Source organism: Delphinus delphis, chromosome 2, assembly GCF_949987515.2.
Source record: "Delphinus delphis chromosome 2, mDelDel1.2, whole genome shotgun sequence".
Taxonomy (NCBI): Eukaryota; Metazoa; Chordata; class Mammalia; order Artiodactyla; family Delphinidae; genus Delphinus; species Delphinus delphis.
In genome coordinates this window covers 149425176-149441828 of record NC_082684.1, presented here as the reverse complement: position 1 = coordinate 149441828, position 16653 = coordinate 149425176, and the positions used below count along the sequence as shown (strand labels likewise).

Below are 16653 nucleotides of genomic sequence, written 5' to 3'. Positions count from 1 at the left end.
ACACTCTTATATGCCTTGTATAGTCTACCCATTAGCTGAGTGCCAAAGTAAAGACCTTCCCATCTCCCAAATTCCAGACTGCTCACTTGGTTCTAGACTCCCAGGTCTCCTGGGTCTGGCCTACTTGAACTGTGTGTATTTTCTAACCTGCGTTCACAGCTTTGTGTGAGCATTCCCAGTATTTGTGCCTTGTTAACTGATCTGCTGTTGCCCACTGTCCCTGTACAAAGATCTAAAACCACTCCTCTTTCTGAGGGGGATGGATGGGAAGACTTTTGATGCGCTCAATCATGTTCCTTTACTCAGTGTTTTCCCAGTTGCCAAATGCCTTCCATGTGACTGTGAATGAGAAAGTGATAAATTGGTACAAGGCTCAAGATATCTCTCCCCTCTTATCAGCTGTAAAGCTAGAATAGAAACTGTCTGATCGGTACCAGAAATTCACTCAATCATATAAATGTCTCATCTAAAAATAAAAGCCAAATACACATTTCTTTGTTTCTTGCATATATTTACAATATAAATACTAATTTGTTTTCAAAGTACATATTCTTTTAACAATTTGCAAAAGTTTTCTAGAATGGGACAGCAATTTAACGTAAAGCCTTTGTAGTAGTGATTAAGGAAAAAATAGAACTGTTTTGGGGATAAGGGATTCTAGAAGGAATATGAATGGGCATGATGATCTGAACTTGCTAAGGGAATGTGAAGCAGCTTACTCCGCGTTGCACTGCCGATACAGCATGTTAAAGGACTATTGTGTGAGACAGCAACCGGGATGGGGTGTTGTAAAAACTAAACCTGGGAGATATAAAAAGTACACATGCTTGCATAGTGCGTTAATCTTGAAAGAAGCTCAACATTTCATTCTCATTTTCAATAACTTAAATGAATAGTACTTAAAACACATCACACAAAATTAAAAGACTTGTGCATATATTTCAGATTTCAACATTAATGTCAAAAATACATAGTATGATTTTACATAGGATTTGTGCTACATTAGAACACTAAAGACAAACATCACTTGAGTAGTAAGGAAAACATTAAATATTAAATAACTGAGAAACGAAACGTGTAAACGCTAATCTAACTGTGGCGGGGGTGGGGGGATGGGGGGTGGTTTGCTCTTGCAACAAGTCCAGTGAAGTGGTTTCGACAGTACAAAAAGGGTTAGGACATGAGTGTTTCCAGTCTCCTTGGAATATGTGGATCTCATCCCAGGAATCCTTTCATAAAAACTGGTCCAGGATAACAGGAGAGGACCCACTCTCCTGCTTGTTAATTTGGTACACTCCCTTCTACGCTATTTTTTACTTTCAAACTTGGGTACTGAGCAAATACTTTAAATTGTCACTCTTTATCAACATCTTGGTGAAAACTGAGGGTTTGTTGGCGATTCAGTGTAAGATTTGAGTTCATATGCAGCACCGCTATCAACTTCCATCGACTTTCTAGAGAACAGGAGCCGTACATCTCTATGGAGGTAGATCTTTCCAGATTTAGAACTCTGGAACCTAAACAAAGAAACAACAAAATGATGCTTCATTTCAGGGAATTAGTGTTTAAAACAAACAAACCTGAGTAATTAAATTTTGAAAGCAGGAAGGATTAGTCTTGCTACAACATTAACAGTGCCTCTTTAACAAGATATTTAAAGTCTTATATTGCCAAAGCACTTGCTGCTATTTCAGTGCCTCTCCCTCACTATCCCTAAACATTCCATACTCCCTTTCCCCTCTTACAATGACAGAGGTGCTTCTTTTTGTAAATCTGGGTTTCACATGCAATCTGACTCTACATCCCTGACACCACAGCACATGCACCTTTCCTTACCTGTAGTATGCACTTTCAGTTCACGTCAGCCAATTACACTACATTTGGGCATCTTCTAGCTACAAAGAATGACCCATTTCACACAACTTGCCCTCCTACAATTTTGAGTACATTAAAATGGATTCCACACTTGGAAAGTCACCACAGAAAACTATCAAGTCTTGAGACAATCACAGGATGAGAAAGGACTGCTACCACCAGTAGTGGCTAGCTAAATAAAACTTAATCATCATTAGAAACCAAGAGGAAAGTTAGCAGTGAAATGAAAATGGTTACCAAAGCTGTGTATGGAACTGTTTCTATCCTCTGCTAACAGCTTACAGCATAATACAGGGGGTTGGAGGCTTTAATCACATAAACGTAACTGGCAGATAGTCAAACATACCCTTTAGTGTTAATTTCTCTAGTTTTCCCTTTGCATAGCAGAAATATCTGGGTTTGTGGATTTTATTCCCAAATTAGCTGAAAAATCTGGTGGTCAGTTGTATATATTAAAGCAGACCTCAGACTGGCTCACTCTTTGATTCTTTCTGCAGTTTTTCACCTTCTCAATCTGAAGAAGAACATGGTGAGCTTTGGGAATTATGCCATGCCTTCTAAAGCAGTTTCTTCACAGCATTTAAGGTATCTAATCATTATGTGGAGATGACAAAAGCTGGGATAGTTGACTTTTTGGCGAATGTTGGTTATATATGGCTAAGGCTGTTGTAACAGATTGAAGTTACCTCCTCCTGATGAATAGGGCTCCTTGGAGTAAGCAGTTAAGCTAAGATGAATTACTGTCACTGATGTGATTGAGGACTTCTTATGAACAACATCAGAAAATTATTATTAGGAATAGAGTTACAGGCAAAGGGCTACTGAGTTCTCTTCTAAGCAATACACTTGCTCATTGATCTTAAGAACTACACTAGGATTTCAGGGCTAAAAACCTTACCCTATGATGCTGGAAGCATGGACCTCAAGAGCAAACAAATGGTTTCTCACAACCTAGAGCTATTAGCTGGGTAGTAAAAGTCTGAGGAAAATATATTTCTAATGGAATCACCAGAATATAAGCTGTATAAGAACAGAGATTTTGTCCCTGCTGTTTCCAAGAGTCTAGAAGCATGCCGGACACATCAATGTTTGTTGAATAAATGAATGAATAAATGAAAGTTAAGAATTTCCCTGTCCAACTCAGCAGCCACAAGCCACATGTGGCTACTGAGCACCTGAAATGTGGCTAGTTCAAACTGAGTACAGCAAAGGAATGTAAATATCTCATTAATACTTTTTATATAGATTACATATTCCAATTATAACACTTGAATATGTTAGGTTAAATAAAATATATTAAACCTCTGCTTCTTATTACTTTTTTTAATGTGGCTACTAGAAAATATAGAACTATATAATATGGCTCATATTACAATTCTATTGGACAGCATGGGTTTAGACAACTGTGTTTCATTTCCCCCAGATATATTAGCATTGTTTTGCTATAACATAGTTTCCATTACACAGCTATAAATGAAAACTCCCCTAATTCAACAAGTAGTAATGACTGAAGGAAGATATGCCATGTGTTTTCTGCATCCTGGCCTATCATAAAGAGTGTCGAAGTTAAGCAAATTCCAAGGGGTACTCGTCTAGTTAGAATGACAGTTTTTAAAAATAAACTAAAAATTTTAGAGTTTTCTTCTAAAGTAACGTATTTTCATATTCATTTGAAACATTACCTCAGATGTATGAGGTAGCGTAATAACCGTTCTTCTGTATGTCGGATGTTCTCTTTATTAACACTTCTCTTCATTTCTTGTTTAACAGGTACAGAAAAAGTTCTTTGTCGTAGGAATGTCTGATGATTGGCTGGCATATCTCGTAAGTCATATATCACAACAAACATCTTCACCACAGTCTTATTAGGATTAAATAAGGTCTGAAGAAACAATATAGAAATTATTCTTTAAAAACAGTGATTTGTTCATTTGATTCAAAATGATTGTGCCAATAATAAAATAGGCTTTTCAATAATAAATTAATCCCAGTGGATATAATTCAGTTTGGGGGAATAAAGTTAATAAAATTTCAGAAGTTTATGAAATGATATTCAATATTTTTTAATGGTTCAATTAGATTTTTTATTTACAGAAATAAAAGAAATAAAAACTCCTGTAACAAATCAAAATCTTTAGTCACAAATGTCATATTAATAATAGATAATACATAACATTTACTCTTGTTCATATTTTAAGAAATGGTTCCATTAGATTAAGCAAAATACACCTTCACTGAATTAAAGCATTCCAGTTCAACTACTTCAAACACTAGCTTTATTAAAATAAGTCAACTGAAAAATGCTCAAAATAGAATTTTAGTTTTCCTCACATTTTAATAGTGAATAAATAGAATTTTTTTAAATAAAAAAATAAAATCTTGGTAAAACTAGACTTTGATATGATGTTTCAGGTACATATGGTTATTATAAAATTTAAAATATATTCTCAAAAAAGAGAATTTTTCTTGTTTGGAAATTTTTCCAGGTTTAGAAAATAAAGTTCATTATTATTAGTTACAAAGTAGGCTACGTAATACTTCATGTTCTCACAGTTGGATTCATTTCAAACACTGCAGTGATACTAGACTTTTTTTTTAATCATCATCAATATCATAATAGACTGAAATTAAATTCAGTTGCTACTTGGCCATTAATAACTGAAGGAATATTATTTTTTAAAGTACTAATTTTTAAACAAAATTCCAAGCTGCTGATTTGACTTTAACCAAATTACCAACACATCAATAGGTAACTTGGTGCCCATGCTTTCAGAAGCTCATCCGTGGCACTGGACATCACTCACTGAATCAAAATGAGAAATATATCAATATTATGATCCAATTTTTGAAATCTAGTGAGTCTTAAGATTAAGGCTAATAATACATTTAACAACCACAACAACTAGCAAGCCAGGAGTTCAAGCCATGTTTATACATAATTAAATTTATACAAGGAATGAAAGACATATCCAAATTTCAGATTTAAAATAGCCAGTAGAGTTGGTAGTCTTCAAACAAGGGGTAAATGTGCTGCCTCTGGGTTTCTGCCTCATTATTATGACACCTGATAGCTAGCTTTCCAGTGACCCACACTTTCACAAGCACTACAGAGCCAGAGGCAAGAGATCAGAAGATGATCACTCTTTTAGTTCAAGAAATACATTCAACATAAAAATCTTACTTTAAAATGCAGTGATTTTTCCTTGGTAAAATTTATACGTATGTACATACTGCAATACATACATGCATATATATTGCCTAGTACTATGTTTCATTCCTGTGTGATACGAAATAAACAAATGTACAGACTCTTCGCTATACTGGAACAACGAAGATGAGTAAAAGTGGTCCTTCGAAGCACTGATCACACTGAAGCCAAAGGTCATCAAAAGGCTTGCTGGATTAGACCAGATCCTTAGTGTGAGGAACTCAACTAGACTCTTTTTTTTTTTTTTTAATTTCAGCTTTATTGAGGTACAGTTGACAAATCTCAGCTAGACTCCTTCCAAGAGTTGCAAGAGCCAACACTGTAATAGACTTGCGCGCTTACAGGATTATCCTGGGTCTGACTTGGAGATGAACTCAATCACAAACTGGCCTCGATATAAAATTACTCTTCTGAGAACCCTAGATCAAGGATGATGAAGGATTACTGCTCTGGGCTAGAAGAGTTCTCCTAAGCCAAAACTAGATCTACACCTAGACCAAAAGGAAAGAGGCATTCTTTGCCCTGACATCTGTCGGACTGCATTTCTGCTTTGTGTAACCGTCTCATTAAATCAATTTTAGAAATTATTACAGTAGGGATAATATAATTTTGCTTCCCATGTTTCCCTGACAAAGCAATACTAATATTTGGGGTCTCCTTTTACATAGGTCAATCTCAGTCCGGCTTATTATATTAAGTAGAAGGTACTGGTAATCTAAATTCTAATTATACTGAAAATAGCTCTATTTAAATTATGTTAACTGTCATACACTATTTTTCTAAAGCATTCACCTTGATTAGCTTATTAATGCTTTCCTTTTATGGAGGTCCCCAAATGGTCATTCCTGAGGCAGAGCAGGGAAGCTCCAAACAAAGCTGCAGCCCCACTGTTACTTACCAAAGTTGTTGCAGCAGCAGTAGCAGGAGAAAGGGCTAAGTTCTATATGTATGTGAGAGAATGATTATTGCAATTGTAGGCTATAAAACACATACCACTTGTATTGTTCCTGAAGGAGGTACTCGATAACCCCTTTTACCAAGGGACTCTAAAGTAATCACACCCTTGAAATAAAAGAAGACAAACTGAGTACAAACTGATGCATATATATACATAAAAGACTAAAATAAGAATAATAAATCATGTAATTAATAACATTTCAGAATTGTATTTGTATGGAAAAACATTCACATTGAATTAATAGAGATACATTCTATGAATATGAAATAGTGAGGATCCCACCTCACTAGGAAACAATTTACTGTTCTTCCAAGAGATGCTTCAATAAACAATACATAACATCAATGACCATACTGCTTGAAATTAATATTAAGATATAAGATATAGAAGTGAGAAGTTCTTTAACTAAAAAGGAAATAAAGGGAGATGACAGGATTATTCTCTTGTACCATGTGGGAGCAGGGAAATGAAGCAAAACAATTTATTGGTCTTTGGACATACAGAAACTCAGGAATGAGGACTGATCCTAAGTCTTTCCCAAAAATGAAGTCAATTCTTCAGTCAGAAAGTTGAGTTGTTATATACACATATGGACTTCTGACTAGAGACAGACCAGTATCATCAGCATCACCTGTGAACTTGTTAGAAATGCATAATTTCTGGCTTCTCCCCAGACCTACCAAATCAAATCTGCATTTTAACAAGATTCCCCAGATGATATCATATGTACATTAAAGTTTGAGAGTCACTGCCATATTATATAAAATAGTTTTCTGAGAAAGATGCTGTAATCACTGCAGAAGTTGAAACAATGACGAACAGTATAAATTAAAACACGGGAAGCTAAGACTGAATGTGTGAAAGTTTCTAGATAACCAGGATGACCAAATTACTACAGGTGGTGACTGTGATACTTAATTCTTAGGTGGCTTTAAGAAACAAATGCTGATTCATTTAACTGGGTGAATAGTTTTCTTTTGAGTAGTTAAGTAGAATAATTGCATGCTCTACAACTCATATCCCATCATTTTACACTGTACCTGCCAAAATGTGTCAACCTGATGTAAAAGTAAATATAAAACAGGACTGTCCCATCAGGCAACATTTGTTGGGTTTGAAAGACAGACCAGGGGAGGCGGTGGGGGGTAGAAAGCAGTGGACAAAGGTAAAAGGGAAGGCCAGACTCTAATATGTGAATACCTAATCTCCAAGTGAACAGCAATTGACAATCAGAATATTAAATTAATACGTTAATAATGGGAAATGTTCATGGAAATGGGCACTGAAAAGACATATGTGGTTCTTAACAAATATGATTACATGGTCATTTAAAGCATGAAAACAGCATATCAACAAACTGCATCCCTAACCAACACAGTAATGAAGTTTTAATAATTTTTCTCTTACAATCTTCTCTACATGAAAAAATGCTATGGTATATAATGCTCCTCTTCTTCCTAGTTCCAGAAAGAAAAAGCAGAATATATCTAAATAATAGCTACCTTTCTAATCACATTGCTCCAGGCAATATATTACTGTTTTTCCTTGCCATCCTCCGCTAAATATATATAAGAAAACTGGTGAGGGAAAATCTACTACCAAGCCTACACTTACTTCCTTTAACACAATACAACTCTAATAGATTTTAGAACATAATAACAGTAACTAAATCAATTTATAAAGAAAGAATATGGATAAAACCCCTCAAAGTTTAAGGCAACACTTTACAACAATGATTTCTAAGCAATATAAGACTAGCATTGGCAATGGCAAGTTAGGAATTTTGAAGGGATTGGGAAAGTATTTGGAATTTTATTTGTATTATTATTAAATTTATTATTTTTTTAAATTTCATTATTTTAATTGGTTGGCATATTAATATTTCCACCTAGAAAGTTACCGTATTTAACATAAAGAAGAAAAATACATTTTCTTCTGGCATTTTAGGATGGAATAGGTAGATTAAGATGAACTAAATTTGGTCAAAATCTTACACAAAAAATTCTCAAGTGACTGGGGAATAGAGAATATGCAAAGCTAAGTAAAACTGAAGGAGGTATATCTTAATTTCGTTAATTATAAATAGAAGAAAATATATAAAATATATAGTGCTGTTAATATGATCATAAAGCAAGTCATACCATGAATTTGCCACTGGCAAAACTGCTTTAGACCTTTCTGCCTGGTTCCACCGTGCAATAGTTTCTAAACAGTGAAATGTTGCCATATTACGTAACACTTGGAGAACATTTTTACTACTGACATAGGATTGGAGAGAGACATTTGTATGGCTTTGAGCTAGTCTAAAAGGAATTATTTAATGAAAAGCCCTGTACTATCTCTACTCCACAAAGACAGAATTCTCTGTGCTAAAATTTCACCCTTGCAAGTCATTTGTATAATTTGTCATGAGAGGTCCCAAGGTTATTATTAGAGTAACAAATAGGAGTTTGGTGTCTCAGCTCCACTGGTCTGTGATATGTACTATCTTATCAAAACATGATCAGACCTTTGAAAACAGACTAAACTACCAAAATACAAATAACACTCCCTACCGAATAAGATTAATTTGATTAATTTACAGTAGGAAAGATCCGTGGTCTAAAATTTGGACTGGGTCATTTGTAAAGGGAACCCATACCTAATGAGTAAAAACAATTACATATTGGAAAATTTATTAAAGAATATTATCAGAGAAAAGTAAGAAAAAGATTCTTAAAGGATAGACTAACTTAACCTAATTTAGACTCTTTTCAATATTTATTCAAAATCTGTGATCATTTGTGTGTGCTTTCTGGAGACAGAGTGATAAAATCCTTTATCTCTCTCTTTTTAAAATTTAATTTAATTAATTTATTTTTTATACAGCAGGTTCTTATTAGTTATCTATTTTGTATATATTAGTGTATATATGTCAATCCCAATCTCCTAGTTCATCCCACCCCCGACCCCCACTTTCCCCCTAAATCCTTTATCTCTTAATCCTTATTTTTTTAGAGGTCAACCAAGGTCAAGAATTAATGTTATTTTGCTTTTTTAAAGCATAGTTCAAATTACCTCTTGCTCATGAATTTCACTCAAAGATAGTTTTTTGAGCTGACTTTCAGCCAATTCACTCTTTTACTTGTTTCTAACTCATCCTAATGGTCATCAGGGACTCTGTACACTAATGACCTCAGATCTTATCTTTCCATTCTTTATTACCATGTGCCAATAGAATACCTGAAACTAATGAGACTTCTTGATGTCCCAGTAAAGCAGAATGGCCATCTTTATAGCTATATTCTTTTTTTTTTTTTTTGCGGTACACGGGCCTCTCACTGTTGTGGCCTCTCCCGTTGCGGAGCGCAGGCTCTGGACGCGCAGGCTCAGCGGCCATGGCTCACGGGCCCAGCCGCTCCGTGGCATGTGGGATCTTCCCGGACCGGGGCGCGAACCCATGTCCCCTGCATCGGCAGGCAGACTCTCAACCACTGCGCCACCAGGGAAGCCCTATAGCTATATTCTAATATTGTAAGCATTCCAGTAAGATACACATTTTTTCTGGTATTGAGCTTATCTCAATGATATTTTCCATTTTATTAATTATTTAAAATTAACAGTTATTTTTTCAAAATTATACTGGAAAGTGGATACATCTTACTATGGTAAATGAGTAACAAGTGGTATATGTGATAACTGGGTAGGCTTGTGAAGAACTGGGCCTCTGTTTTTTATAACAACCACTGTTATGCATCTTTACAATTATGACCCACAAGTGTTATTATTATTGAAAAAAGAAAACTTTGAATAAATGACACCACTGTGCTTTTTAGATCAAAGTATGAAACACCAATCAGAGTCTTGATTAAAATTTCACCCTTAGAATGGAATAAGGCTTAACAACCTTCCGTGAACAAACTACATCAATAATGAGTAGACTGCATTTAGGTCCCTAAAAAACTGTAACTTCCCTTCCTCTGTTGTTTCTCAATTATGCAGAATTTGCTTTTCATAGTTTTTATTAATAACAAAAGACATTGCTGCTAATGTCCTTGAGGAACCTAGAAGGTGGGGGAGAGGGATATTAGAAAGGAAGCAATTGGGTCAGGAGGTAAGTTAGGAAATTCAAGTAGCAAGACCAGAGCTGTATATTTCTATGCCTACTGCAATTTGTATTTCTCAAAGTAAGACCTAACATAAAAACCCAGATCTGACTCCATATTTTATACCATCAATGTAAACTTCTTACAGACTTGCACTGCTAGCCACTAACTTGTCTTTTGGAAAAGGGCTGATAGTAATCACACACCAGGACTTGGTATCATTTTTGCAGTTGAGGGCTTATTTCATCCTCAAATCCACTGGAATAAAAGATGGGAAAGATAAAATTATAGGATCCTAAGGCTCAAGACAGTGCTCTTATTCCTCTTAGCTATTTTACTCTCCACTAAAACATTGGCATGGAGTCAGAAATAGCTAGTATTCTAAAGAACCCTAGGATTGGAAAACGAATGGTCCAAAGATAAACCAAACAGGAGAAAGGGGGTGAAAGGGCATCACAAAAGCCGTATGTCACCAAATCTTTACCTAAACTCTACTGAGATGAGGATCATAGTGAAGGCAACACTGTTAGGACTAGAGTGCCCAGTAAGCACTTGAGAATCTGCGTGAACTCAGCAAGATATGGAATCACAGTGTCACTAATCAAAATTTTATCATTTTTTCATATTACATAGAAACAAGTAAATTTTCAGCACAATCCTCAAATGTAATAGAGGATATCTGTTATTAGAGCTTGCTCAGAAAGAAGTTGTGAGGTGTTATTTTGGCATATTCATCTCTATGCAGCCTTCAATCCCCTCTTAGGAAATGCTTTATATTTTCAAGCATGGCACCAAAGTAGTACTAAATCTCTTTAAACTTAAAGGTATTTGTCATTAAGATGGTTGATTTTAGCAGAAGAAGACAATTAAAAATACTTGCCATATAAGGAGAGGGAGCATTATCATCAGAAACACTGTAGAATGACACTTCAACTGGAAGAGTCAAATGAGTGGGGCAGAAAACACCACTTGCCCCTACCTCGGCAGTAAAGCCATCAACAATGCCGAGAGGATCCAAACGATAGTTCAAGACAGACTCCTGGAAGGCAAAATAAAAGAATTTTTAAGAAATAAAATTTAAAAGTTAACACATTCATTCCTTCTTTCTATTTAAAGAAATATGTTAGTATGCTTTCTGGCACTAGAAAAGTGGTCACTGCCATTGCCATGCCCTCATTTCAAATGTTCATCTGACCTGAAATCAACCCCCTCCCAAATCAATCTTCTACCACCTTACAAAGTTTGGCCTCCTTACTATTCCAACCCCACACTGAACTATCTTTGAACTTCACCATTATTTTTTTTTCACCATTATTTTGATATAATCGTTTAATGAGTTATTCTTATCTCTGTAAAGAAAGTATGCTCTACCAGAGCAGGTATAATATCAGAAATTTTCTTATTCCTCAGAGTATATTTCTACTGTTAGCCACAGAGAAGCACTTGAAAACTTGTTAACAGGTCATATACAGAAGTTCCATCAAAACAGAAAGCCAAGTACTCATAACTTTAACTGAAAAACAACTGCCTCTTAAAAATTGTTGTTGGATGTGACATATGTTTTATTGTTTAGTTTAATTTAAAAAACAGTAAATACACATTGGGAAAAATTTAAAAGTACATAAATACAAACAACAGAGAAGCTCCTTATCCATCTCTCCCAAGCTCATTTGCTGAGGAAACCACTTTTAACAATTTAGTGTTTATCTTTCCAGGTATGAGAAACATGTTAAACCTTTCACAAGCTCTCTTTCCTATACATATATCAACATATATATGCATACATCAAGAAATGTGAGTAACATTTCTTTGATTCAGTAATTCTTTGAAAAGAAACACTCCAAGCCCTCATGAGTCTAAATTTGAAAGTGGCATCAGCAATTCTCAAGTCCCGTGTCAAAAAGACCAGACCAAGAGACCTATGTTACAACGAGCCTTCTATATCTCCCTCCTGCCCTGCAATCAATCCAATCCATACCCTGCTGATGGGACCTCTCAGTCTCACAGCCTCAGCTCTCTCAACACCAGTAACCTAGCTCAGACCCTCATAACCTCTCCTCTGAACAAATGCAATACTCTCTAATTAGTTATTCCATCTTTAGTGTATCATCTGTATTACTGCCAGAGTTTTTCTTTAAAAAAAAAAAAAGTCTTACGTTACCCACCAGGTTAAAAACTTTGTGTTTCTTGATGTCCACAGGATGAAGTCAAATACTCACAGCATGGTACGTAAGGCCCACCCTACATCTCTTACCACAGCTCTCCTCACTTGCACGCAGTCTTATACTCCAGTTCTGGATGATGCTTTTCAATATCACCATGCTCTTTTACTACTTTTACACATATGCCTTTGCACATGTAGCTCCCTTTGTCTAGAATCCCTTGACACTTCTCACACAATTTACTTGGCAAATTCCTACTCAACTTTTGTAACTAAGCTCAAATGACAGCTCCTTAGTAAAACTTTCCCAGTCCCTTAGCAGAGAGAACAAATATATGGAGACTGAGAAAATTTCTATTACAGTGCTAATTACTTTGGTTTATAGATTATTTATATGTCCAACTTCTCCAGCAGACTGTAAACTTCTCTAAGGCAGGCAGTTTATTATTTAGCTTTATATTCCTAGCATATAACATGACACATAGTAGGTACTCAATAAATGTTTCTTAAATAAGAAACATGTTCTAAGGATGTATGAAAATTTCAGAAAAAGAGCACAAAAATGCTAATGGATAAGGCCAATGATCCAATGTAGTCTACGACTTTATTCAGATTTTTGTGACTTTAAACGAATATATTGTACTAGCATGCATGTTAGGCCCTACTGAGTGCAAAACTACAAGAAAAGGAAATAAAAGGCATACAAATTACAAAGTAAGAAATAAAACTGTCCCTATTTGTAGATGATGTGGGAATCTACATACAAAAATCCGCCCCCTCCAAATCAATAAAATTAATAAGCAAGTTGAGCAAGGTCATAGGTGATTATATATGTTTATACACACATACATACATACATACATATATATATATACACACACACACACACACATACATATAAAAACACTTATATATATATATATATATATATATTTTTAGCCCCAACTCTCAGCATGCAAGATCTTAGTTCCCCAACCAGGGATCCAACCCATGCCCCCTACAGTGGAAGCATGGAGTCCTAACCACTGGGCTGCCACGGAATTCCCTAAAATCACTGTTGGGAATGTAAATTGGTACAACCGCTATGGAGAACAGTATGGAGGTTCCTTAAAAAACAAAAATTAGAAGTACCATATGCCCCAGCAATCCTACTCCTAGGCATACACCCAGAGAAAACCATAATTCAAAAAGATAAGTGCACCCCAATGTTCATTGCAGCACCATTTACAATAGCCAGGACATGGAAGCAACCTAAATGTCCACTGACAGGGGAATGGATAAAAAAGATGTGGTACATATGTACAATGGACTATTACTCAGCCATTAAAAAGAATGAAATAATGCCATTTGCAGTGACATGGATGGACCTAGAGATTGTCACACTGAGTGAAGTAAGTCAGACAGAGAAAGATAAATATCATGTGATATCGCTTATGTGTGGATTCTAAAAAAAGGGTACAAATGAACTTATCTACAAAACAGAAGTAGAGTTACAGATGTAGAAAACAAACATGGTTACTGGGGGGTAAAGGGGGGAGGGATAAATTGGGAGACTGGGATTGACATATACACACTACTATATATAAAAGAGATAAAACAGATAACTAATTAGGACCTACTGTGTAACAGAGGGAATTCTACTCAATACTCTGTAATGGCCTATATGGGAAAAGTATCTAAAAAAGAGTGCATATATGTATATATATATAACTGATTCATTTTGCTGTACACCTGCAACTAACACAACATTGTAAATCAACTATACTCCAATAAAATTTTTTTTAAAATGTCACTTACAGGTTCATGTTTAAGATTGTTTTCTAATTGAAGAAAACTAAACCCTTGATATACTTGATCCCAAGTAGAAGAGTCATTAAATAAAGCAGCACATGTATCAGAGACCTTTAACCATTTGATTTTTTAAAAATAATCTTATTTTATAATAAATTTAGATTTACAGAGGAGTTGCAAATATAGTACAAAGCACTATTTGATTTTGAAAATCAGCCTCCTTGATCATGAATCAGCTGCTATCAGCTCACCATCATCCTTCCTGGGTCCCAGAGCCAGTTTTACCAGGTAAGAAGGTGCGGTCAAGTCTACTTTCCAGCTCGAGTAACGGATACCTCCATCCAACCTGATTTCACCTAAGTCCTGCATCTCCTCCACCAGCTACCCAATTCTAAAATGTCACTGCCAACAATTCTCCCAACTTTACTTCTCATGAAAAGGAAAGGAAAAAGGGAAATCAAAAAAGGAAAAAGGGATAAGGAAAAAAGAAAAAGGGAAAGGAAAGGAGGTGATTTCAAGGCTTTAGAAAAATATAATCCACTTATTTCCTTTTTAAGAACAAATGACATAAATGACACCATGGGTCTAGGTTAGGAAACTTCAACTCTTAAAATAGTTTCAAAAAACATTACCTCAAAATTTCCTAAGAGACTAAGACTTGTTATAGGTGGAGCACTAGAACTCAGAAATGGTTTTTCATGAATATCTGGATCATCTTCAATGTTTAAACATGGTCGAGGACTATTTAAAAAAAGAACAAATCAGCAAATGGACATATTAACAACAGTATTTTCTAATTCACTTTTGTACAAATTAAATTAGGAGGATCTGATCAATTTTACTTCAACTATCATAATAAAAAATTAATGTAACCAAATTTTAAGATATGAAATATCTCATTTTAAATTCCTGATTAGATTTTATAATCTTTGTTATAATATTTGATAAAGAATATAAATAACATCCTAGGTTTCAAGGTGGAATTTATAACATATCACATAGCAGCATCTACTGGAAATATATAATATTGTAATGCAGTCTTCTATATCAATCTTCATTTTAAGTTAAAAATTAGAATACAAAGGCAAACTTATGTGACTAAGGAATATAATGAGAGTATTATTTGTCAACATGGAACAAATTGCCAAGGCTTTTTTGCAAAGGAGTATAAGACAAAGGAGGAGGTGAATGACCAGAAACAGACAAACCCACTTAAATGTTAAAACCAATGTAAGTGTTTTGTTTATCATAATGACCACTGTATAGTTAGTTACTCATCATCTTAATTTCTCCCTCACTCATCCTTAATAACTGTATGTGTGAAATCATCTTGAAAATGATAAACTGAAAAATGGGATTCCTGTTCAAAGTTTGATTTTCAGAGTCAACATTATTTACTGTGAAAGGCTAGAATTTTGTGCAAGATTATTTCATATACACTAATGAATTTTAAGATAAATACCTTCTAGATGATAAGCTTTTCAGATGCAGTAATGAAGAATCCAGATTAAAGCAACCTGATTGTGCCTTTCTTTGAGGAACCTAAGGTTAAAATAATCACTTGTTAGGTTTCAAAAGAATTTCAGAAGACTATAATTTTTTTCTTGAATTGACAGGACAATTTTCAAATGAAAGCTAAGCATATCTTAAAAAATAATAAAACTTCTCTCCTAACAGCTTATTAAAATCATGCTCTTTATTACATATTGTCCCTATGTCCTCATTTTATTAACTAGTTTGGAAAAAAAGATGATTAATAAAAGCACTTTTACTAGGTTTTTATTTTTTTCTTTTTTTGGCCAACCGCACTTCAGAATCTTAGTTCCCCAACCAGGGATTGAACCCTGGCCACAGCAGTGAAAGCGCTGAGTCTAAATCACTGGACTGCCATGGAATTCCCTCGGTTTTGATTTTTTAAGAACCAGAACCAGTTTTTTCTAAAACCAAATCTTACATGTAATCCCAACATACAATATAATAAGACTTTTACTTTTTTACTTTATATACTTCTGTATTGAGGGGGTAGGAATAAATGATTAATAGCTTTACAATAAAAGGGGGAAAAAAAGAATTAAATGGCGATGGGAGTCTGGGGTCCTGACAACTCTACTGTTCTTTTAACCATCCCTACCCGACTGCACATTTCCCAGAACCCTGGCTGGGGCTTCACAGAGAATAGGTTTGAAAAATACTACTGTGGATTTTTAACCACTATTGTATAACAAATTACATTTAAGACAAACCACCAACTAGCTAAAAATGATCTAAAAATGAAAGACCCAAGTGTAAATTAAAGGTAAAATCACATACAACATACAAGTTAGACAGATTTGTCTCTAGAATTAATGTTAAATATGTATAAAGTATCTGAGTGATTGGTCTAATTTGTGACTAAGAAACAGATGATACTGAAAGTCTAAAAAACCTCAATATTTTTGAGAGTTGTACAAGCGCACCATTCTATATTTTGGAGTTAGAACTTAATGTGAAATCTTCAATCCAAATTCTCATGTCTTCAATTCAGGAAAGTTTTCTACTTTCATTTCTTCCAATACTGCATTTTCCTCATTCCATC

The 16653-nt window shown here is 34.8% G+C and overlaps 1 protein-coding gene across 8 annotated transcripts in view; it reads right to left on the bottom strand.

Annotated features, from left to right (window-relative positions):
- Positions 1 to 475: 475 nt before the first annotated feature.
- ATOSA (atos homolog A) overlaps positions 476 to 16653 on the bottom strand; it is a 115236-nt gene continuing 99058 nt past the window's right edge. For 7 of the 8 annotated variants that reach the window (XM_060005950.1, XM_060005947.1, XM_060005948.1 and 4 more), the window contains exons 8-13: positions 15541 to 15620; positions 14711 to 14819; positions 11007 to 11165; positions 6077 to 6145; positions 3558 to 3757; positions 476 to 1517 (exon numbers count right to left, since the gene is read on the bottom strand). In XM_060005950.1, coding sequence (XP_059861933.1) covers positions 1364 to 1517; positions 3558 to 3757; positions 6077 to 6145; positions 11007 to 11165; positions 14711 to 14819; positions 15541 to 15620 — 771 coding nt within the window. In that variant the 3' untranslated portion in view covers positions 476 to 1363. Of the gene's footprint in view, positions 1518 to 3557; positions 3758 to 5981; positions 6146 to 11006; positions 11166 to 14710; positions 14820 to 15540; positions 15621 to 16653 lie in introns of those variants that run through there. The other variant, XR_009518488.2, reaches the window with a different exon arrangement.